Raw genomic sequence first — 23,368 nt, 5'->3', positions numbered from 1 at the left:
TTCGCGGTCGCGTTCGAGTCGCGTTCTGTATAAACCCACCTTAAGTAAGGAGATTGTGATCATAATATTTCACAAGTATTTCACACATACCAGAAGGTACTGAATTGACCAACAAGAGCAATAACCAGGGATATAGTTTTACTTTGGTGCATCTTTGGCATTTTGCAATTATTACAGTTCTTCAAAATTAGTAAAGCTACGTTAATGGAAACCAAAATGAACCACCCAACTGAGAGCAATTATTACACCCTTTGAATTCCAAAAACTTATATGGTCAAAAGGAACCAAAGAATTCAAGGGTATTTAGATGGGCTATATATATAATTCAATATTCAAGGGACTTTTATTTGCCCTTTACTTTACCCTTTACATTGTACACCATAAAATTTGCCGATTCAAAACAATGATGTAACCAATTTGACAACAAAATGATTGAATGTTTTATTTCCCACTGCCAGCACATACAATTTGAAACATCAGTCTTTTTAATAGTCATCATAAAACTCTGTGACCATACAATGTCTAAGCTCAGTTTGCACTGAGTCAAAGTTAGTATGTAGAAACAAGAACATCTTTCAGGCTAGTAAATATTTCATAAATAATACTCAGAATACTGTAGCTGTCAGAAGTTATTTCATATATTATCTACTTCCCACAGTATCCTACAGATTATATTTCACAACTCTTCATTTCATTCATTAAGGGTGGGGTAGTGTGGATATTTCATATTATTTCTTATCTATGTTGTATACAAGTACAAAATGTTTAAGTATCAACATATAAACATTTCTTACTCACAGATTCAATAAGGAACTTAAAGTTCCATTTTGTTAAACATTCTACTATGTATTATCTATTACATGCACAATGACTTAGAACTGATATACATCTAATAGTTATCCAAACCAAGGGATGTTAACATCATAAGAGCCAAAATAGTAATTATTTCAAAGTAAGGGTCAAAATACAGTCATTTTTTTTTTTGACAGGTCAGAAACAGATTGCCAGCTTCCCAGCAAAAGGCACCTCTAACAACTTCAAAAAACATCCGAAAAATTATACACTAAGAATAATGCTATAATTCAGACTTATTATAAAATAGAAACACAGATAACAACATCAATATATTGTAATAAATATTCAGCATACCATCTGAAACATCTGTATATATTGTGTTGTAGCATCAATTAGTCACCTTCAATATTGATTATTTTGGAATGTTAGACCAGATACTTTCAATTTGTCTCGTCAGTTGTAAGGCCACGTAATATTCCAAAAAATAATTGATTTTATGCTTCTTTAATGATTGAATTTTTAAAACATCAAAATGTCAATCACTTACTACATGCTGGATGCAGGCTCCAAATTTGAAAATTTTATATATCAGCCTACCATGTCAATTAAAAATATATTATTATATTATATATCACATACATTCCACAAATTCATACACAATCATTTTCATAGCACATTTGCAGGTAGACTCAAGCATATGTAGCAATTCATTGTAACAACAGATTTGTTATTGGGCTTATTCCAACCCAATAATTCCCTTTATGCAGGTAGGCATGTTTAATTTCAGCAAATTCTTTCACAGTAATTTTGACTATATCTAAGTCTACTTAAGGTGCAGGCACACGAGCAGTCTTGGTCGGAGATTTTTGTTGCGTTTTTTCCGTGCTTCCATGACAAGATGATCATGTCGCTGACAAGTTTTATAATATCAAAGTTTGATAATTATCTCCGATAAGTTTATCATCTGCAAGTCAGACTGTTATCATTCAATCAGATTCATTTTTCTTTCAATTGCATGCTCCGCACGTGATTATCGACAACGTGGAAATTTTTTTTACTACCAAACAATACTATTCACTATTTATAAATAAGATTCTATTCAAATAGCTATTTCTCAAATCCAATCAGATATTTGGGAGCTCCAGCCAGAAACTCTGACCAATATAGAAAATCTACAGCTTTGTCAATAGTACACCAAATGAATAAATAAATAAATAACTCAGCCGGTTCCTCTGTAATTGAATCACAATGTATCTTTATAGCAGTCAATCAGGATGATGTATCATCTCTGTACTCTAAGTTTAGAGAGATTGTCTAGGTTGGTCTGACCGAATGTCAGGCATGTTAGTCACTCCACTCTAAGTGTAATGGTTTAACAATCAATGGGGTACATAAAAGCCAAACCTACTGAACATCAAAAGGTATAGGTGAATCTATTATGAAAATACAGTTCATTACGTGAACTCATATATAAAATACCAAAGTTATAAACTAAATAAACTAGATACATATTACATAATCTGATAACACAGGAATATATATATTTTATCTATATTTCACATGTTTTTATTAATTACCTACTCCAGTACTTTCAATTTCCTTTTTAACTCGACACATCCAATCTACAACAAGACCAACAATTTGATTTTTATATTTATGTCAAGAGAGGGGGTAATTCTTTTTTTGTGAATTTCATTTGCTTAATATCTGTTTTTAGAAATTAAATTTGGGGTATTTTTAAATCATTTCAATGTGTGTTTTTCAAGAAATTTGGGTATTTCAAAGTAACTTTTTAATGCCTTTTTTAGAAATGGTTCTGCAAATTTAACAGCCTTCTATATCCCTGATATAAAGTTCAAGAAATTCTGAATTTCATTTCCGTTTGTGGTAAATTTGAATATATTTGGTTGTCAATGATAAAAGTAAGTGATGTATGACAAGGTAACAGATGGTCATATTATTCTGTACATTTGATAGAAAGTGTAAGCTTATAAGAACTATTTAGTTTATTTATCAATTATATATACTTCTTTTATAATTAAATACTTTTAAGATGTTAGTATCTATCTTAATTTGAACACCTATATTAATTAACCATGTATTCTATTTATCCATAAAGTATATATTGTCCATGTCAATGTTTATATTAATTCTAATTATCTCAAATATTTATAATTAATGTACCACCACCTTGAAGCTACCAATTTGCTGTGTTTATTACCTTTCAAATATACTAATGTGTAAAAGCATCTTTTAACTTTTCCTTCTTTTTCATTTCCACAACAATTAAACAATACCAAAATTTATATAATAACTAGTTCACAAAAACGTAATACCGGTACGAATTTAGAATAAAGACTACATTAAATTGTCAAAGTCATCAAAATTATTTTCTGACACACGACTGTCATATGTTGGGACATCCATTCATAGTTTGACTCCAAAACATAGTGTAGTATTCTTAATACACCACAGCTCAATAAACAAAACCATTGGATTTACGCATCCATTTATGAGCTTAGTATTTTAATGTGCTGCTCAAAAACAGCTGTTCAGCTGTAGTAACCTAATAAAAACACACAAAGACTGTTTTTATTCATTTCATTTGTAAACTCAACAGATTATAATGGTTTCTCAGGTGTTGATCTTCTGGATATAAATCAAGTTATTAATTTTACATGTCAAAGTGAAAGGCACCAGATTGTACAGTAAGAGTTAAAACTGTAAGAAGACTAGTTGACTGTAACTTATTAAACACCTTTTAAAGCAGCTGATCTCTTATAAGGGAATTTATACATGAGCGTGTGATGGAGAAATTAGGACATCTTTGCAATGGATACCTTCAAATCAAAGATAAACTTTTAAATGATCTGAAATATAGGATAACTCAGTCAGAGATTTATATCAAGATTTACTTCCCAGCTGGTTTAGACAAAAAAATTGACATGAGGTTCTTAGTATCCTTGACCTGGTCAGTGACCTATAAAAACAGTCTTTATCATTAAACAATACATTAACTAAAACTTTCTATCTACACTCCCCCCACAACATATATTGGAAGAAAAATAAAATATTCATCAGAAAATACATATCCAGAAAACCTATAAACCTGCACATATGTGTTAAGAAAGGTAGTAATATTAACAATAGACATAAAATGTCAGATATTGAGGTACTAGTAACTAGGTCCAGAATCCTGAAAAATTCCAGACTTGAAGACATGAGACATTTTGTTAACCATACACATTTAATTGATTAAGACTAAACACAGTATATGCACTGTAAGCTTACACATACATATCACATTGTTTAAACAATACTCTGATACAATGCTCTGACAATCAGTTTAAAATGTCATTTAAAAAAATCAGCCAAATTTTTGACCAAATTATAGCAAGACTAGTCAACCAAGTTACAAACAATTGAAAACAATGATGTAAATTTAAACAACTGTGAAATAAAGTTATTGAAACAATTCCTATCCTATGACTCATACTGTCCTGATAACATATCATTTAATCATTTATTACTTTTTAATATTGTTTGAATATATAACAACAGTATTAATAGATTGTTGCACACACTACAAACTGGAAAGAGGTTACCAAGGTTTATTCAAATATTAGATATCAAATCCAAAGAGACAGTGGCAGGACCAAAGGGAGGGCAGAGGGGGCAGCTAGCGGCCTTGCCACCCCGAAAGCAAGTTTTTCAGGCAAAAATCTCATAACTAGGTTAGAGATTCAGGCAATCTCAGAATGAACATATCACTCCTATTCATATTCAATTACACTGGCTGCCTGTCACAAAACGCATCAAATTCAAAATCCTGATTTTAACCTACAAAATACTGCACGATCATGCACCAATCTACCTCAAAGAACTGCTTACGACCCGAACTTGCACAAGAACGACTCGATCAACTAGCTCTGAAGTTTGTCTGATTGAACCTCGCTACATCAAAGAAGTTACGGAGCTCAAGCCTTCTTTCACTGTGCACCCCGGCTGTGGAATAAAACACCAAATTCTGTCCGCACAGCACGTTCACTAACTGCTTTCAAATCACTACTTAAGACGCACCTCTTTGGCACGCACCACAATATTTCTTACAGCGAATAAAACTCTTATATCTTTACTTATATTGCTATAATATTACTTTGTATATTGTTATCATGTATGTATTTTGTTACCATATTGTTTGTATACCGTGTAAAGAGCACTGAGATGTATATGGAGTGTGTTTTTAAGAAATATTTTTTATTATTATTATTATCTCCCCCTCTCCACCCCCTCGGACATAAACCTGGCTCCGCCACTGCAAAGAGAAGCCTCAGAAACTCATAATCTAAACAAATTTATCTCATTTTTATAATTTTGTATTCTAAAGAATATGCATCACTATCTGTAGATGACTCATACACACTTTGTTATAGCATTGTGTTTAAGATTGGACAGTAATACTATCTGAATCAGTACCATGAATATTACTAATTAAATCTTCCCAAAAAAGAAACTGATTTTATAGAGGAAATGCCAAATCTGTAACTTAACATATTTTTTACTATATATGTATAAATTGGTTGGTGCTTCTAATTTAAAATGCAACATTTTACATCCTTAGAGTCATACACAATCAATCCATCAAATCTAAAACCCAATGAAATACACTACCTCATCTGAGAACAATCTGTCTCAACATCTTTAATCCGAATGTAGGGCCTGGTCCTAATCACTTTAAACTACACCTTATTCTGAACTAACATTAACACAGGCCTAAAAGGCCTTTCAATGTAACATAAGCATATTACTTATTATTGACCATCTGTCAAAATTGCCCAAAAACCTTCATAATAACTCAATAGAAATGTTATTATCTTGTTCATATTTGTATAAAATTCTTGATAATATTAGTCATAACTCCCTCTATAGTATTTGTAACAACCATTTTATATTGCATGCTTAATAGGCCTAACAATTACAAAGTACACAATGTGCAACATATACTGATGGTATACTTAAAAACATTGATATTTCCCTAAGTGGAACAGGGTACAATTAAAGGACCCAGATCTGTAATTTTCAATAACAAGATTATGTTGCATTATGGAAATAATTTTTGTAAAAAATATTTTTAGTCATGACATCAATCTAACAGATATTCTGGGGAAATATATTTCATATTCCTGTTATTTATTCCCTCCAGCTGCAATCTACTGAAAGAGCCAATCTGAAATTCCTGGCACAGTTTACTCCATTGTCTTGATTTCTATTTTGATAACAAATACTGCTTCCATTTTGAAGGAAGCCAATAAAGCTACAGACAGTATAGAATAAAGGCAAGATATGATTGTTGTCTGTAAAATTTGTCTATGTTTTATACAGGAAAAAAGGGCGCCTACCTTTCGTTAATTCAGCCAAAATCAAATCCCTGTGTTCTTCGGATGACGGTTCTCCAATAATAATCAGTACTGCGGCTTTAGGAGTATTGGATCCATCTCCAAATTGACTTGGGACAGTAAATCCTTCGTTCGCCATCTCAGTTCAGTGTAGATTTTCAAGTCGAGGAGCTGCCGGCTAATATCAACTACTTGTCAATCAGACATTTAACTACTTCTTCTTATCACTAATTTGATTCGCTGATTTATACACAATTGCCAGAAGCAACCAATCAAATCTCTTCTTACAAAAAATATGAAATATTGAGTCGCGTGGTGCGTTAAGAGAGAAAACGGTGAAAGTGCACCGAGATTTTGCTCGATGAACGCAGTTTTTTAAGCAAGAAAAGAATTGCACGAAAGTGATAATCGTGGTCTTGTATTTCAAAATTTGCAATGCTATGCATACAACCATGCAAACTAATTGACAATTGTCAACAATGAGTCAGGAAGTTAGGTTGACTCAACTTCCACGCTGTTTGTCGGCCGCAAATTCATGGTCAGGAAGTATTGATTTACTTTCCATGTAAAACAAAGAGCGAGAGAAACTTGGAATTAATCATGGATGGATTGTCTCCCATACTTCTCCCCTACCAACTCCTAATTGAATCTAGAATTAGGCTATCAATGAATCCTACTCTCTTACTAGGCCTACTCTTACGATTACAGAAAACCGCTATCGTGCAAAGCACTGCTTATTTAGTTCTTGGAAGGTCTTGATAATACTAGTACCTGAGTTGATTTACCGATAAGTCAATTATCATGCATGTACGGCTCACGTCAAAGGCGATTTAAAGCGATTCTTAAGGTTCTTCGATGTCAGATTCAACTGACGACAACCACGACTTATCAATCGTCGTTGGCGAATTGTAGTGATTGACCAGATTTAAGTAACCAATACCAGGACCATAGAAAATCGTACAGGACTATTATAGCTGCAAGATTTTTCCAGTCGCTTGATCTACCCGAGATCCCTCTACATCACCAAAATCCATCCTCATCATGCGTTCTCATTGGATTTCCAAAATTATAATTTTTTATAGGCCAACGTTTGAGTCGGAATGCACCAAATCCATTCTATTTTCAAAATATTCCTTGGGGAATCCACATAGACGCTTCAAGAGAGCTTGTGCAACTTCCACAGCGCTGCCGAATTTTGAATATTAACCTTGCCCTCCCCATTAGGTCATTCTACTCCCTATATTTGTACCCCAAGTCTCAGGAGACTACCACTGCGATGGACGCCCCTACCAAACCCATATACCTGTGTATAACGGACAAACGCGTGCCATGGGAACGCTGTTTCAGAGTTGATAATTTTAAGGGATTTCTTCTTGTGTTTTCGCACCCGATCCTGTAAAATTAGCTCTCTCAAAGAGAAAATTATCGGGTGGTTTTCGTCACAAGTTCATTTTCAGTGGGCGTTGTCACACTGGACAAGCGATATTCAGATATCTGTTACTAGCCACCTTCTCTATATGGGATGAAATATTCAAGAACAGTTAACATTGTTTTATTTGTAGATTTGTAATACATAAATAATGATGTAAATATAACACACTTTATAGATTTATCCAACATCCATAAGGCTTAATGAATATTTTATCAACTTAATCAATTGATACTCAGTTGAATGCGTAATGATTGACACATTTTAAAGTAATAAATTTCCAGATCGATCATAAAATCAATAATAGTTCTGTATCCAAAATTTTACTCCCGGAGGACTCCAACTTTTCCCTGTCCAATGAACGTAAGATTTATCTAAGTTCCAGGTACCGCCTGATGGATAATTGAATTGACCAAACAAGTTACAGGTACTGCATTGTGTCGATTGATACCAAAACCCAGCTCCATAAACCGCGGCACAATTCTGACTGTTTTGATCTTGGTCATTATCAAACGTTGAGAATTTCGAGCCGACCATATCTGTTAAACATTCGGGCAATTCGTTGGTAGTGATACTGCCAAGGCTTATCAACCTGTATCCTGTTGTTTCATTGCCAATTTTGAAATCATCATATCGATTTCTTACATGCGATTGCGTAGGATCAGTAAGTTCAATATAAACCTTCTTTCTACTGGACTCTGTAAGATAGTGGACCTTGTCCAAACCCAACCAGAAATTCTCTTTCAATTCATCACTGAACCCGTCTTTGTATTCCTGCCATGATCGGTTAAAATATTTTGTCGGATCGTAATGTTGCATTAGTATGTTTCTGCCACCCCACATCATTGTACATCGTATTTCGAATGGTTCTGGAGACTTTTGTGGGAAAATATAGAAAAATCCTCGTATACCAGAATAATGGGATAGTCCATCTCCACAATCTGGAATAAGAACAACATACTGCGACTGTCAAATTTATAAATTAGATTAGCGAACGTTATTTTCCAACATAGATGTATAATAAACTGAAACTATGATGAGTATTTTGGTCTAGTCACTCACAATTTCTGTGGGAAAGTCAACAGAAACGTTATATTTAAAAGAAAGTCAACAATGGAAAATACAAAACGTTGAAAATCATATTTCAGTTTCAGTGAAAATCAACAATAAAAATGCTCTTTCAGCTGAAATAAAATCAACAATGAAAATGCCATATTGCAGTTTTGAGTAAAACATTAAAATTTATGGAAATTATATATTTCAATTTGGAGTTGATGTAGTTTTTTATTACGAATTTCATTTTTTAATTTTGAAATATTTTGAATAACATGATATTGAAGATTAAGAACTAATGTCTGACGGATATTTGCCTACATTTCAATATCTCTGAAAGGGAATCACATTTTTCAAAATGTGATATTATATAAAGTTTGAATCTGACCTGTCATCAACCGTTCACAATGTCCTCCAATATAACCACCAACACAGGAACAAGTTGATGTACTTGAATTCCACGTTCCATCATGTAAACATGTCTGAATGAAAACAGATGATACAAATTAAAAATTAAAATTATATTAGACCTACGCAGCATATCTAGGGCCTACTCTTTTTTCAAATTGGATTTTTTCAGAACTTTTCACTTTCTGTAAACGAAAAAATCCAACCTTGATATACATATACATATGGATAAATAACTTACATATTCGGTTTTCTGCAAATAAATAGAATTCGGATGAAATTGAGAATTCCTACAAGTATCTACAATAATTCCTTTATTTAAATGGCACTGTTTGGTGACTTTTAGATAATTATATGAAATGCAATTCTCATCTTCAGAGCAACGAGTAGCACAGTTTAAATTTCCCTGGACAGAGAAAGTGGAATATCTTTCAAAATCGTGCAAAATCTGATCCTTGCAAGCTAGTTTGGACACAAATTTTTCCGAAATTATAGAAAATTGATAACCAGAAATAAAAAGTGTTGGTAAGAGAAGAAAAACACGTCTTATAACGGACATTTTGCAAAATTATGTGAGTGTCTTAAAATGTATTTTATATTATTTATGCAAGAAGATAATATCTGGTCGAATATTGAATATTGGAATATTACCTACAAAAGAGGAGATCTATATCGATTCTATATTATATTGAACTCGTATTGAACAATCTTTATATTTACATGTATTACAACTGAAAGTGCAAAAGCCTTAAGTAATCTTTAACTTGACTTTTTTCAAAACTTCATAAATATTGTTTTATATTTTCACTCATGGCAAGTTTATTTAAATATAAGTAAGAGAAAGTGTCTGTAGGCATAAGCAATGGATTTCCATTTGTCTTAATATCTAATTATTAAGGACCAAGTTCTACATACTCGTATTACTCCTCTATATCTGATTAAAATGCAAATCTGAATGTTTCTTTTCCTGTTTTTTATCTGAAGGTGAATACACTTGTCATCCATGATCTGATGAAATTGTTATGCATCTCATGTTCTGGGCTATTTCATATTTAACCAATTGCTCTGTTCAAAAAATGATTTTCATAATCTATAACCTTTTGTCTGACCATTTTTACAAGTGTTTTTGATTGGTTAGCACACCTTACAAATTTTGATGCTATTGGGTCTAATTCACCATAATTCAACATATCACAATTTAAGGAAAATCTTGTTAGATCGGGGATGACAAATGTAGTTTCCTGCAGAAAACACACAACACAACAGTCCAAGAATGCGACTCATGGAGAACATACAACCCTAAGTAACGGTTAAAATCTGACATACTTATTATTACTACTATATCAGCAAGTATCAATGCTCATCAAATTCACCTGCCAAAACTTATTTACTGTAGATTGAGAATATTCATGGTACATATTACATGTAGGCATGGCAATGTACTATATAAACAATGCACAAAGATGAATTTTACTAATTTATTTAAGAAAATATGTCATTACAAATATTACAGATAAAATTCTTTATTTGTCAATAAAGTAAAATTGTTTCAAAAATAAGAGAATTATAGTTGGCCTCCCATACTCTATCAATAGCCATGTTATTGTTAAATTAAGTGTGAGATAAAACACAAGGATACCAATTCCTGCTGATGTTCAGTTTTTGCCTTTTCAAAAATATAATTTAAAGAAACCTAAAATATGTTCTAATTTCTGTCAATCCTGTATGTAACATTTAGAAAGATTTTTTAAAAATAAATAAAAAATATATCTGCCACCTCTCTATCTACATAAAAAAATTATCTTTAATTAGACATACATTTTTTATGTATTCTATTTAATAAGTTGGTTGTAAATTTAAATTCATACAAGGGCATTGTGCTATAATCTGAGATCAAATTAACCTAGAATTGAATCCTAGTAAATAGAACCAACATTTTTTTTTCCTGAAAATGCTTGATAATATAAACTTTTTTGTTCAAATTTTTATATTTTCTCAAAAATCCTGAAGCAGAAAATAACTGGAATGGCCTTTTCTTGATCTGCTAGATGACTAATACTAGCATTCTTAAAAATACTCATGCTATCCATTCTTAATTTTTCCCTCCCTCAATCCTGTTTCGAGTGAAATATGAAATAATTTCATTCAAAAGGTTTGTGTTGTATCCTCAAAACTAAAATCAAGCCATCATCATTTTTTACTTTTTAATAAACAGTTTTCTCATGAAAAAAAAAATACATATTCAATTAGAACTTTGAGTTTCAAGACTAAAGGAAATAGTAAGTAATACATATGTAGATTTTAATACTTGGCCCTTTTTAACCAGTTTTTACTCAAGACTAAAGATTTGTACCTTTCTTACCCTGTTACTTTTTTCTATTCTTTTTTAAGATTAAGCCTCATTTAATTCATATGTAAATAAGTAAGATGACAATATAATATAGTATTAATAATACTGCTGTATCCTGAGGCTATCCAAATTAAAGATTTCTAATATCATAATGAAATACTATGTTAGTATAGATAATGCCCTATTAATATCATAAATATCCGATCTGATACTGAGAAATTATATTAATTTTTTGGCACCAAATTTCACGTGTCTTTGCTAGCATAGTTAAGCGACAACATATTTCGACAAACATCAAAAGATATCTTAAGACTTTTGGTTTATAGACTCAATTCAAGCAGTGGCATAACTATATTCATATTCATATGTTGTCCCACTCTGAAAATTAATCTCCATTTGAATTACAATGATTTCACAGCATGTCATAAGCTATTCACTTACAGTACACTAAAAGCATATAATATATGTATAATATCACAGTCAATATCAGTTATGGATGGAATTATTCAGTTACACAGTTTCAGTCACAAAGATGTCATCTGACACATATGAACAGCACTGAAGCAATGTCACAACTTATGTTGTTGACTAAAACTCAAACAACGCTTTAGACACACATATAAACTTATTACTTTAAAGCAGAACACACACAGCACACTTTGTCACTTGTGCAGTACTGGCAGTTGGTACTACTGATGAACGTTGACTCCTGACACGATTTGGAGTCACTGTCAACTGCGGTCGAGAAACACCAACATCAGAAAATGTACTGTGTAACACATCATGATCAGAGAATGAACTTAAACTAGAACTATGGGATAATGATTGACTCTCATCATGTTTTTCAATCACAGTTTCATCACTTACTACCAGAGATTCTTTAAATGGTGTTTTAATTGTAGGTGAAGCATAAAGTGAAACATGCTGAATTATCTCCCTGTATTTATCATCTATATCACCATGGATACCAGTTCCACCATGACCACCAACACCTATATAATATATTCACATATTGATTTAATCTCTAAATGTTTTGAACCCTGTAGATATGCACTTTTCACTAAGAGTAATGTTCAGAGTCAATTCTGAGATTGCTTAAGGTTTTACTTCATTTCATTGTCAATTTTTAGGCTAACAGATATAGGCATGGGCTAGGTCAATGGTTTGTGTGCTGTCTATGCATCTCGCAAAAACAGGTGATATCCTACCTTTTAAATCAATATAAACAAGTTGTGAGAGAATAACAGCCAGTCCTCCTGGAGGTGGCCAGATAACAGGATCAAATAATACTGGAATAATAGGCTTCTGTAAAACATCAGCTAAACTCAGTTCTCTGTTACAAAGATGTGATACTATATACTTTGGAGTTAAACATGCTATAACCACCTAAACAGAAAATAAAAAACTCATAATGGAAATTATTTTTAGCTTCTGATTTACTTTCATATCAAATAATAAAACTGGACCTTTTCCCAAACACATTATTAAATTTTAATACAATAATATAATATTTTCACTGTTAAAATAGTACTTTATACATCAATTGTGGAACGATAAAGAAATATTAATACAGAACCTAAATTTTGTTGTTACTCAGAGTTTCATATTATGAGATCTTCAGACAACTGACCTATATGATTAAGCCTACATGTCCACACTTCGAGACGAGTTCAGAATACTGAAGAAGTGTTCTTGGGGACGCAGGCTGAATTATATAGGTCAGTAGTTTGAAGATTGCATAGCGATATATGTATAAAATTGACCACTGTACCTTGGCATTTCTAATGCCTTCATCAATTTTAGCATTTAGAAAATCGCCACCACCCATTTGTCCAATATCCATCCAACATGAATACCCTGATCTTTCTAAATAATCTCTTAACTTCTGAACCTCATCTTGATTATCCCATTGATAACTCAAAAATACTTCACAACTTTCTTTAATATCTGAAGGTATAGAATTCCATTAAACAGCTAGAATGCAGGTGGTCTAAGATTCTCAGTTTCTGTCAGCATTTAAATTGCAAACAATTTGTCTGTATCAAAAATGGAAGCAATATTTATAAAAAAATAGATATGACTTTAGGTTATTGGTCCAATGCTGGCATTGTATAATTGTTACAATGCAATTGTTTAAAAAATTCAAATCTAGAAGCGAGTTAACAAAACTCAACAAAAATTAACTTAAAAGCTGATTGCTTTATAAACCATAGATTTATCTTACCTTTAGCACTATTAATAACTTCGACAATGTCAAATCGTTGTAATTGATGTAAATATAATAATAACATATCAATTGATAGGGCTGTATTACCACTAGTCACTATCCAATCACTGAGTAAAGCTAAGGCTGGATTCAAATCATCATTAAACTTGTCAATCTTTAATGATTTATAACCTGAAGAAAATATTTCAAAAATTTAAGGGTCATTTTTCAATGAGGCAAAAATTTTGGGCGAGGGGTCTTGGGCCTAAGGTAACCACCTTTTCTGTAGACATCATTTCATATTTCTATTCAATTTTCAGAATGTACATTCATTTTAACGTTACTGTAAGGTAAGTGTATATCATTCATTGCTGAAATATTAATACATATACCTGTAAAAGACAGTGAAATGTAACTTACCCATAGTTCTGGATAACGCCATCCAGTCTTGATTTTCAGCACCTCCATTCAGTAATTTAGCAGCACCTTTTAACCATTTAGGCAAATCAGGAGCATTTCTTTCAATATTGGTTCCAACATCTTCCAATGATTTAACAGATAATATAGGAGCTTTAAATTCACTGTGAGTTGATGATGGAAACCATTTTTGATATTGTTCAGTTTTTATTCTTCGATGATCACAACAAACAATCTAGAAAATGAAATGAATAATTTGACTTATTGTCCTTACAGTTAACAGAAACTCCACTTACCTTAAATCTACTTACTTTTCTTGATATTTTGAATAGATTATGTTAATCTGAACATATATATAACAACAATTGTAATGATACTTATAGTCTAAAGCTAAGGACTTGGTGAAGTATATTTGCCGGTACTTCAGGCGAACTATTTTCCGTCTGATACAGTGGACACACTTGGTGAATGTCAGTGTTGATAACTTGCTTGCAAATGCACACAGCACTTAGTCACTCGATAAAGAAAGTAGCGAAGAGTGGCAGTTGCTTATTTTGTACAAGTTGGACTTTGACTCCCAAAATGTAATTATTTCTTGTTCCTTTTCTGCACTCCACATTGCATCAATGGAAGTTGCCATTTTATTTGTTATGTGACACTTAGGACGTCTGTGAGAGCCAAAATAGAGCCCACATAGAAAGATGTTGAGGTATAAAAATAATTCAATATTTTTGATGGAACAAAACTGACCTTATTGGTGAGACATTCATCTAAATCTAGGAAATGTTGGCAGGTATGATGAGGACAATATAACTGATCATGTATCAGACATTTCTTCTCACATGGACAAACAACACAAGTTTTGTAGGCGATTCTTTTCATCCACATAGCACGTAAATCACACAGGGTTGATTCCAGAAAGTTTCGAACCTGAAAAATTACAAATAGTTATCCATAATATTACTAAAGACAAAAAAGATCTAGTATGTCCTTTTAAATTCTTATTTCATGTATTTTAGTTTTATAGCCAACCGTGGCATTTGTCAGAATGAAAATCAGACATGGCCTTCAATCAATCAAAGGTTAACATAACTGCTGCAAGAGTACAGAGTTCCTTTAGATTTGTAACATATTTGACCATGGTATCATTTTTGACAAATTATATAGGAACCTAGAACACAATGTCATGCTTAAAAGTGATACAGATAGCTAAATTGAATTATATAAGCTGCAATTACAGATATTTAAAAAAAATTCACTGAAATATTGAAAAGCAAATTTGAACCCTTTTGGTACTTTCTCAACACATCAATGGCAAACAAAGCAATGTATTAAGATCTCACCTTAGCACAGACTGATGGCATTGAAAGGGTAGTAGTGGTTAATTCATTGGATAAATCAACTTCTCTAATAACAATAACCTAGAAATAATAGTCAGAAAACATCTTTTTTAATCAGTGCTCCATAATAACGTATGACCAATCACTTTATTTCGATAGATTGTCACATCAACTACAAATCACTTTGAACATGGGGGTTATTAAGATTTACAACTTATAGAGGAGAAATTCAATACATTAAAACTGCTCATTTATATTGTGACAACATATAACTACGTCATAAAAATCTTAGTGATAGTGGAATTGACTCAATATAAGAAAGGTTTAAAAAAACGTCTTTACAATCCCTTTGATGGACGGCACGGCCTGTGTCAGTTTTTTTCTGTACAAGGGTATCTCCATATTAGGCTCTTGCAAGTACATTTCATTTAAAGTAAAGCATTTGCTATAGCAAAGCTATTTTATTGATAGATTTACAAAATATACCTTAATATTATGTTCTTTAGGTGACATTTCTAATACAAAATCATGTTCAGAGTCAACATAAAATCTGGCAGAATGTTTAAATAAATATGGGTCTCGTCCACCATTATCTTGACTCCATCTAGTAGCTCTTGTTAATATACGATAAAATAATCCATCTGTAAAATAATTATTCATATACAAGAGAGGTGAATATGATGTTAAATTTGAAAATATAAATCCAAGCCTGCACTTATCCAATAAGGTTAAAACAGCAAATCATGGATCCAAGTTCACAAGCCAAAAAAGGAGGCCAGCATGTAAATTAAACTTGAAATGAGACTAAGGTCATTCAAGATGAAAGGAAAAAGGGACAAAGACAGGTGTATAGTACATGTGTAAGCACTCTCTGGTAAGTGAACTTCTCTATTTCAGACAACATAATTATAATATTCTTTATCACAAATATTTGGCACCTTTAGAAGGAAGGCAGTAGAAGGAAAACTTGATCGTTAATCAATTAACAAGGAATTTTTTGTCTGACAATTTTATATACTCTATTCATTTCCTTTAAAATATATGAAATTTTCATGGTAAGTTTTTAACATATTATTTAACCTACCAGGTAAAAAACCATTAAAATCAAGATAAAAAGTAACATTATGTATATTCTTAGAATATAAACATTGTTCTGTTTGTTTAGAACTGCGTAATCTCATTGGTACATAATATGTTCTGTATTCTTCACGATGAGACTGTAAAAATAACATGTCAACATTTTTATCAAAATATTGAGATTATATAACAAAACACAATTTTATGGTATACAGACTAAATGTGCAGTATGTATGTGATTTTTGTTCAGTTATTTAATCTGATCTCTACTCCTCAATGTTGCTGAAGGATTGAAATAGTGATTAGGGTGATTGAAAGTAACAAGTTACTATTCAACTGAAGCTGATAGTCTTTGCACTGTAGAATATTCTCATTGTAAACCTGCTATGAATGTTCAAAGAGTTCACTTATTTTGCTTTTGTGCAAAATGATGTCAACAGTCATAACTAGCTGTGAGAATTTTAATTAAGACCTGAAAGTGATGACATTCAAAATTTCCATGGTTGAATTATTGAATTGCAAATAAAATATCTTGAATTTTGTGTAATTGTTAGCTTACTGATAATAATGGTCACTGGATATGCTAAACTCTAATTAGCTTGCTACTTTTACTTATGTTTTGAATAGTCTCTGTTTTTGCATAAATATCATTACCTGTCCTTGTGGTGGAATTCTAACACAAATTAAATCAAATTTCTCCATAAGACCTAGTAACATATATTTCTGTGATAAGGCATCATGCCATAGTTGATCTATTAATGGTTCTTCAATAATACATACATTTTCCAATCTCTTCCACTTATCTTCCAAAAGATTCCACTAGAAAAAAAAAATATTTTGACTTAATGACCAATGAAATCAATTTCATCTACAATTGAATACAGCTGTCAACAAGGCTGTGGTGCTGATTTTGAATTTTTTTTTATACATTCTAGTTTACAAATGAAAAATATAACAATATAGAAAAAAGTGGAGCCTAAAAATGTCATAAGGAAATAAGCACACTGAGGAAAATGGGGACTATTTTGAACGAACATTGAAGTAATTGAGCAGATCCTTATGAAACCTCAAAAATAAATAATTGATAAATGACAAAACAGTAAAATATGAATCTGAGGATGCATGTTCTAGATGCTTGAGACTGTGAGCTTTAAGTTATAAACACTCAACAAAGTTCAATAATCTTAGTTTTTGTGTACGGTACATCTCCTACTATTTGGTATCCATTTTCTTTCTCAAGGTCAAAACAGAAGAAACAAGCTAAGAACAGTTGTTTTCAGGTTTGTTTAACTATTTGTACCTTGAAATCTCTGCCATGCTGAGTCTGGAGCTGTCAAGAACAAAGTTTATTTTGTAGAAATAGACCTACCTGGTCATGAGAAGATTTATTTAGAATAAACCTACGAAACATATCAATTAACCATTGTGGTTTCAAAATAACAGTATTACGTAATAAATTATCAGCTAAGCTGGATGAACCATAATATACTATAACACCTAAATCGTGGTAGAATTCTAATACTGTTTTTAATTCTGATTCATCTGTGATACCATTATTATTACCTATTTCACACACCTAAATTATAAATAGATAACATATACAATTTACACATTAAATCCCTCTTACTCATAGATCTAGTGACTGTAAGATCTAGTGATGAAATCCCTTATGTTATTGAACCTCATCTTTATGCATATGCACTAAAATTTCTTTGTGACCTAACCTGTGAATGATCAAGGATTGTTACATGCATTTCTCACAATCTCCTGAAATGGAAAGTCCTTCTGGAAATCTGCCTATTGTTGACTTTTAACATCTTCCAACCTAATATCCATACAATATGCATCTCTCAATAACAGAAGTCTAACGAATACCTGATCATATGTAGCATAATATGTCCCTTCATCAGCAAGTCTTGTTATTTCTTGTTCAAATTTTAACCATTTTATAGGCATTTGTTCTCCCATATAATATTCTCTACCGGCAATCTTCTCTATTTCACTTCGTAAATAATCAATCTGAATAATCAGACACAATATCACATACTAATGTTCTATATATAGCAATAACAATGTACTATTGAGATCATACTAATAAATCAAGAAGATAGCTTGCCAGGCAAGATAACATACGCCCACTAACAGCTGTCAGATATGATAACAAAGTCTTAAAGGTTACAAATTTGACGTGTTTTTACTAAGTCAAAGGCAATAAGTCCAAAACCGTTCTTCTGATAATTACCATAATCAAACTTGACCAAGATCCAATCAATATATACATGCATACCAAATTTTCATTAAGATTGGATAAAAACTGTAGCCTCTATTGAGAAATGGGGAAGGACGGACATTTCCATGTGGGCGTATACAAACAGATAAGCAGACTGACAATGATCTCCCAGAATTTCAATATTGAAATCAAATCTTTTATTGAACAAAGAAATTTAACTTGATTCAATTTGAACAAAAGCTCACATAGACTTAGATAATCAGGATATACAGTACATACGTCATCATCTTCTTCTGTAGAATTTAAATCATTTTCTACAGCAAAGAAAGGTGTAACAATATGCTGTGTGTAAGGTTTTCCAATTATGAACTCTTTTATTGTATTAAACTTCTCTTCTATCTGAAAAATTATAAACCACACATTTTGTCAAAGGACAAAACCATTTTCGTTCACCAAAATTATCAGCACTTTATAGTTCAATTGCTTTTACTTCTGTCACTCTATCAAACTATTTTAAAATATCTCTAACCAAAGATATCAACATGGCAAAATTATTTGTGTGGCCATTGAATTGGCAGAAATATCAAATTTGGCAATTAATTGACAAAAGTCAACAGTAAGATAAACTGACCAGTAATTTCTGTGTGTCATAATCAGGATCTAGACTATCACGATGTGTACCAACTATAAATATAGGGGGAGATAACTTCATATTATCAACACTGTCTACAGTATTCTCAGCAGCATGGGCATGTATAGAACGCATCCAAAAATCCATATACTCTAGTGTAGATAGATCTTCACTTTCTTCAACCTAAATAAAAACAATTGAGACTAATGTATAATCAATGCAAAACTGCCTTATTTAGTTTATTGAAAAAACCTAAAAGAGATGATTCTCACAAAAATTTAAAAACTTTTATTCTGATCACACTTTTGAAATTTTGATCTGAGAAACAAAGGAGATAAATTGCCAAACCTTCTCTTGAGATTCCTTTTCCTTTCCAGTCAAATCATCACACAAATTAAACACTATAACATAAACAGCTCTTGATGTTAAAAACACCTAAAATATAGGATCATTTGCTACCATACAACACATAGCTAGCGGTTTTGTCAAATTTATGTAAGTCAAGGGCAATAACTAAATTTGATTAAAATCAGATTTAAACTGTAGTATATATTAACTACCGGTACTAGAATTAATGATGAATGACCAGACGGTCATGAGTGATGACGATATACATTAAAATCTAGGTGTAAGCATACAAAACCATTTAAAAGAAACAGATCTTTGCAAATTCAACAGTAAAAATGACTACTAGTTGTATTCTTAGCAATATTATCTGAACTCTGAATAGCATAAATGTTAATTTTATAGAATCTAATAATATACCTGATGTGTTGTATAATATACAGCCTGTCCAGCAAAATCCCAAATATTTAAAACAACAGTATTATTCAATCTATTAGTTGTTGGATGTCTGGGTGATGAAATTAGACCAGTAGAATGATTGTCCAGTAATTTTTGGACTAATTGAGTAATATGATCAGGAACATTGCTGATCAAATCAGGGGGCACTTGTTTGAAATCTGTTTTCGTAAGAGATTGACGATGTAATGACTGAGTTGATTTTCTCCGCTGAAAAAAACGATCCGTAGCAGAATTTTACTTCATCCAAGATAATCCTACCCCTGCGGAAGTTGAGACCCTAGTCACTGAAAGGCTGTAATTACCATTCTCACAGTAAGTAATAATCTATTACATTATGATATCAGTGATATCTTCATGTGAACAATTTAATAAGGACCACCTGTAATTACCAGCCTAAAGTTGAATCACTGTAAGTTGACTCACAGGAGAACCTGATTTGGGATTTTACTATGAAAAGATACAGACTGCTGAAACCTAGCTTTAAAGCAAACAATTTAGATTTAAATAATTCAACTTACTGTAGGGCTGTTTCTATTTCTATGCTTTGGAGATCTAACAGGACTCTTGGTTGATTTTACAGTTGTAGTACCAGTCTGATACTTTGAAGAAAGTATCTCTTGTACAATATTATTGGCTAAAGCTTGATTATATTCTTCTTCTAACCAAGCCTTACTTCCTAAAATATCATATCAGAGAGTCCAAATATCATAAGAGACCAGATACATATTGCATGAGCTTAAAAAGTCAAAAGGTACTTCTTGTACTTATTCAAATATTTCAATTTGGCAGTCAATGCAGTAAAAATTCGAGAAGATTATAATAAATCACACTGACCAATCAAGGTCATAGTTAAAAATCTAAGTCTAATAGAATCTAGAATGAGTTTTGTTTCCAATAGCACTTAATAAAATAAACCATACCTAAACTTTCTGAAGTTTGTTGAGAATCAGTATCATTGAGATTATCTCCTTTTAATGCTAGTTTCCATGATGAACGATTATTTAAATTAAAGGAACAGGATGATGAGAGGTCAATACCATTTGTTGACTTTTCTTCTTTATTATGACTGAAATGATAAAATCTTTATTAATATCTTTCTTGCAGCTAAAATACTAAAAATATCTGAGGCTATGTTCCCTCTGTCGTGCGATCAGTTTTGAATGCTATGATGGCCATAAGCTGATTGTGGAATTTAGTATGCGATTTGTTATATCACAGTCTGTCACGGTCTGATCTTCCGTTCAGATACGGTCATCACAATCCCGATATCATCTTTTACCCACTTAGGATAATAAATTACTATTATAAAATCTGTTATAATCTGAAGATTTGAAATTACCTCAATCCTGTAAGAGCTCTTTTTAGACTTGTTTTACCCACACGATCTTTACCAACTAACATCAAGCGTGATCTATAGACAGGCTGAGTACCAGATGTACATGCTGTATGGTAAGCTTGCATAGCATTCTGACCTCGAGCCTGGATTTCTTTTGGGGCTATATCTGTCAGAAAAAAACATAATAATTCTTCAGAACAGGGAGTAGAAAAGTCAAAACAACACAATATATCAGATATCTTGATCCTAAATCATATAGTTTAGTGAATACTTAGCCATAAAGTTTGATTTCTCCTAACCATACAGTGAGATTTCTCTTAGCCATAGAGTGATTTTTCTTAGCCATAGCGTGTGATTTCTCTTAGTGATTTCTCTTAACCATAGAGTGTGATTTCTCTTAGCCATAGTGTGTGATTTCTCTTAGTGATATCTCTTTTAGCCATAGAGTGTAATTTCTCTTAGTGATTTCTCTTAGCCATAGAGTGTGCTTTCTCTTAGCCATAGAGTGTGATTTCTCTTAGCTATAGAGTGTGATTTCTCTTAGTGATTTCTCTTAGCCATAGAGTATGATTTACCTTAGTGATTTCTCTTAGCTATAGAGGGTGATTTCTCTTAGTGATTTCTCTTAACCATGGAGTGTGATTTCCCTTAGTGATTTCTCTTAGCCATAAAGTGTGATTTCTCTTAAGCATAGTGTTATTTCTCCTAACCTAGGATTTCTCTCAACCATAGATTGTGATTTAACTTAGCCATAGAGTGTGATTTCTCTCATTCACAGAGTGTGATTTCTCTTAGTCATCGAGTGTGATTAAACTTAGCCATAGAGTGTGATTTCTCTCAGTGTTTTAAATAGTTTTGGAGCACATATAAATCTTTTGATCGCAGAATGAAAATGTCATATAATTCAAGAAAGGAATTTTAAATATTGTTTTCACAATGGGTATTCTGATGATATGCCCAAGAAGTAAAAAACATAATTTGCTTTGATTTTAAGTACTAACTGGTATTGATTATATTGTTTACAGTACTGTTCTTGGAATATGAATTATGAACATGAAGTAGCGGGAACTAAATGTGGTTTTCACAGTGATATTTTATTGATAATAATTAAATTATAAAAGAAAAGATCAATACTGCTTATTGATAATATACGAAGTCAATATCTCCCAAGGCTATACATATATATGTACATATAGTAGTTCTTTAAGAAAAAATTCAAGGACAACAGTCCACAAACTTCAAACTGTAAAAACTGTAAATACATTTTATTCTGTTGAAAAAGCAATCTGAAACATCATTCACCATACAGTGTAAATTATGTTTTAATGATTTATTGCTAGTATATTGTACTTTGTCCATTTAATCTAAGTGAATTTGATTAAAAGCTTCAAAATAGTACTGGTAATCTTAGAATTACTTTGTGTTAATAAAAAATATAAACATGAACACACATTATCACTTTGAAAATTGTTTTTACAGTGGACAATTTTCAATCAAAATTCAGACATTGTTCCTTTGATAATTCAGGGAGGAAAGTGCATTTCACTTCAATGTTAATTTAATAAATTTATATATTTATCTATCAACGCAAAGTCATTCTCAGATTATCAGTATTCTTTTAAATCTTATATTCAAATTCACTTAAATGAAATGGGCAAATTACCAAACTTTCTCAGACAATAGAACTAGGAACCAGAACAGATGAAAATAATGACTGTAGCTAACTTTGACCAGGTTTTTATATTTTACCAACTCTAAGTGAACGTATTAAACAAGAAAGCAAACCATGTTCTGGATGCAGAGAGATTCAATATACTTACATAACTGGTTAAGACTTGTAGCTGTTTGATGTTTGAAATACACATAAATTTTGAGTTGTGCAAAATATACTCAGGA

The 23,368-nt window shown here is 31.8% G+C and overlaps 3 protein-coding genes across 3 annotated transcripts; all 3 read right to left on the bottom strand.

The window, feature by feature from the left end:
• Window positions 1–1,902: 1,902 nt before the first annotated feature.
• Window positions 1,903–6,330, bottom strand: LOTGIDRAFT_152369 (hypothetical protein; the record flags this gene model as incomplete). The annotated part of the gene is made up of 3 exons (XM_009045811.1): window positions 1,903–2,027; window positions 2,373–2,417; window positions 6,195–6,330. The coding sequence occupies 3 exons, from the start codon at window positions 6,328–6,330 to the stop codon at window positions 1,903–1,905; spliced, it is 306 nt and encodes a 101-aa protein (XP_009044059.1).
• A 1,695-nt stretch (window positions 6,331–8,025) lies between these two features.
• Window positions 8,026–8,490, bottom strand: LOTGIDRAFT_97851 (hypothetical protein; the record flags this gene model as incomplete). The annotated part of the gene is made up of 1 exon (XM_009045810.1): window positions 8,026–8,490. A coding segment is annotated over one exon (465 nt), but the record flags the coding sequence as incomplete, so codon positions are not given.
• Window positions 8,491–12,064: 3,574 nt separating this feature from the next.
• Window positions 12,065–21,877, bottom strand: LOTGIDRAFT_152367 (hypothetical protein; the record flags this gene model as incomplete). Its single annotated transcript, XM_009045809.1, has 20 exons — window positions 12,065–12,423; window positions 12,640–12,817; window positions 13,203–13,378; window positions 13,656–13,829; window positions 14,058–14,289; window positions 14,805–14,984; window positions 15,398–15,475; window positions 15,881–16,035; window positions 16,479–16,611; window positions 17,126–17,290; window positions 17,841–18,047; window positions 18,347–18,490; window positions 18,981–19,100; window positions 19,333–19,515; window positions 19,681–19,767; window positions 20,098–20,343; window positions 20,655–20,812; window positions 21,057–21,202; window positions 21,476–21,638; window positions 21,772–21,877. 20 exons carry the CDS (start codon window positions 21,875–21,877, stop codon window positions 12,065–12,067), a joined length of 3,390 nt encoding a protein of 1,129 aa, XP_009044057.1.
• Window positions 21,878–23,368: the final 1,491 nt, after the last annotated feature.

The sequence above is a fragment of the Lottia gigantea genome (assembly GCF_000327385.1).
Source record: "Lottia gigantea unplaced genomic scaffold LOTGIsca_1, whole genome shotgun sequence".
Classification (NCBI taxonomy): Eukaryota; Metazoa; Mollusca; class Gastropoda; family Lottiidae; genus Lottia; species Lottia gigantea.
Note: the sequence above shows the minus strand (reverse complement) of the source record. Positions and strands in the feature narration are given on the sequence as shown.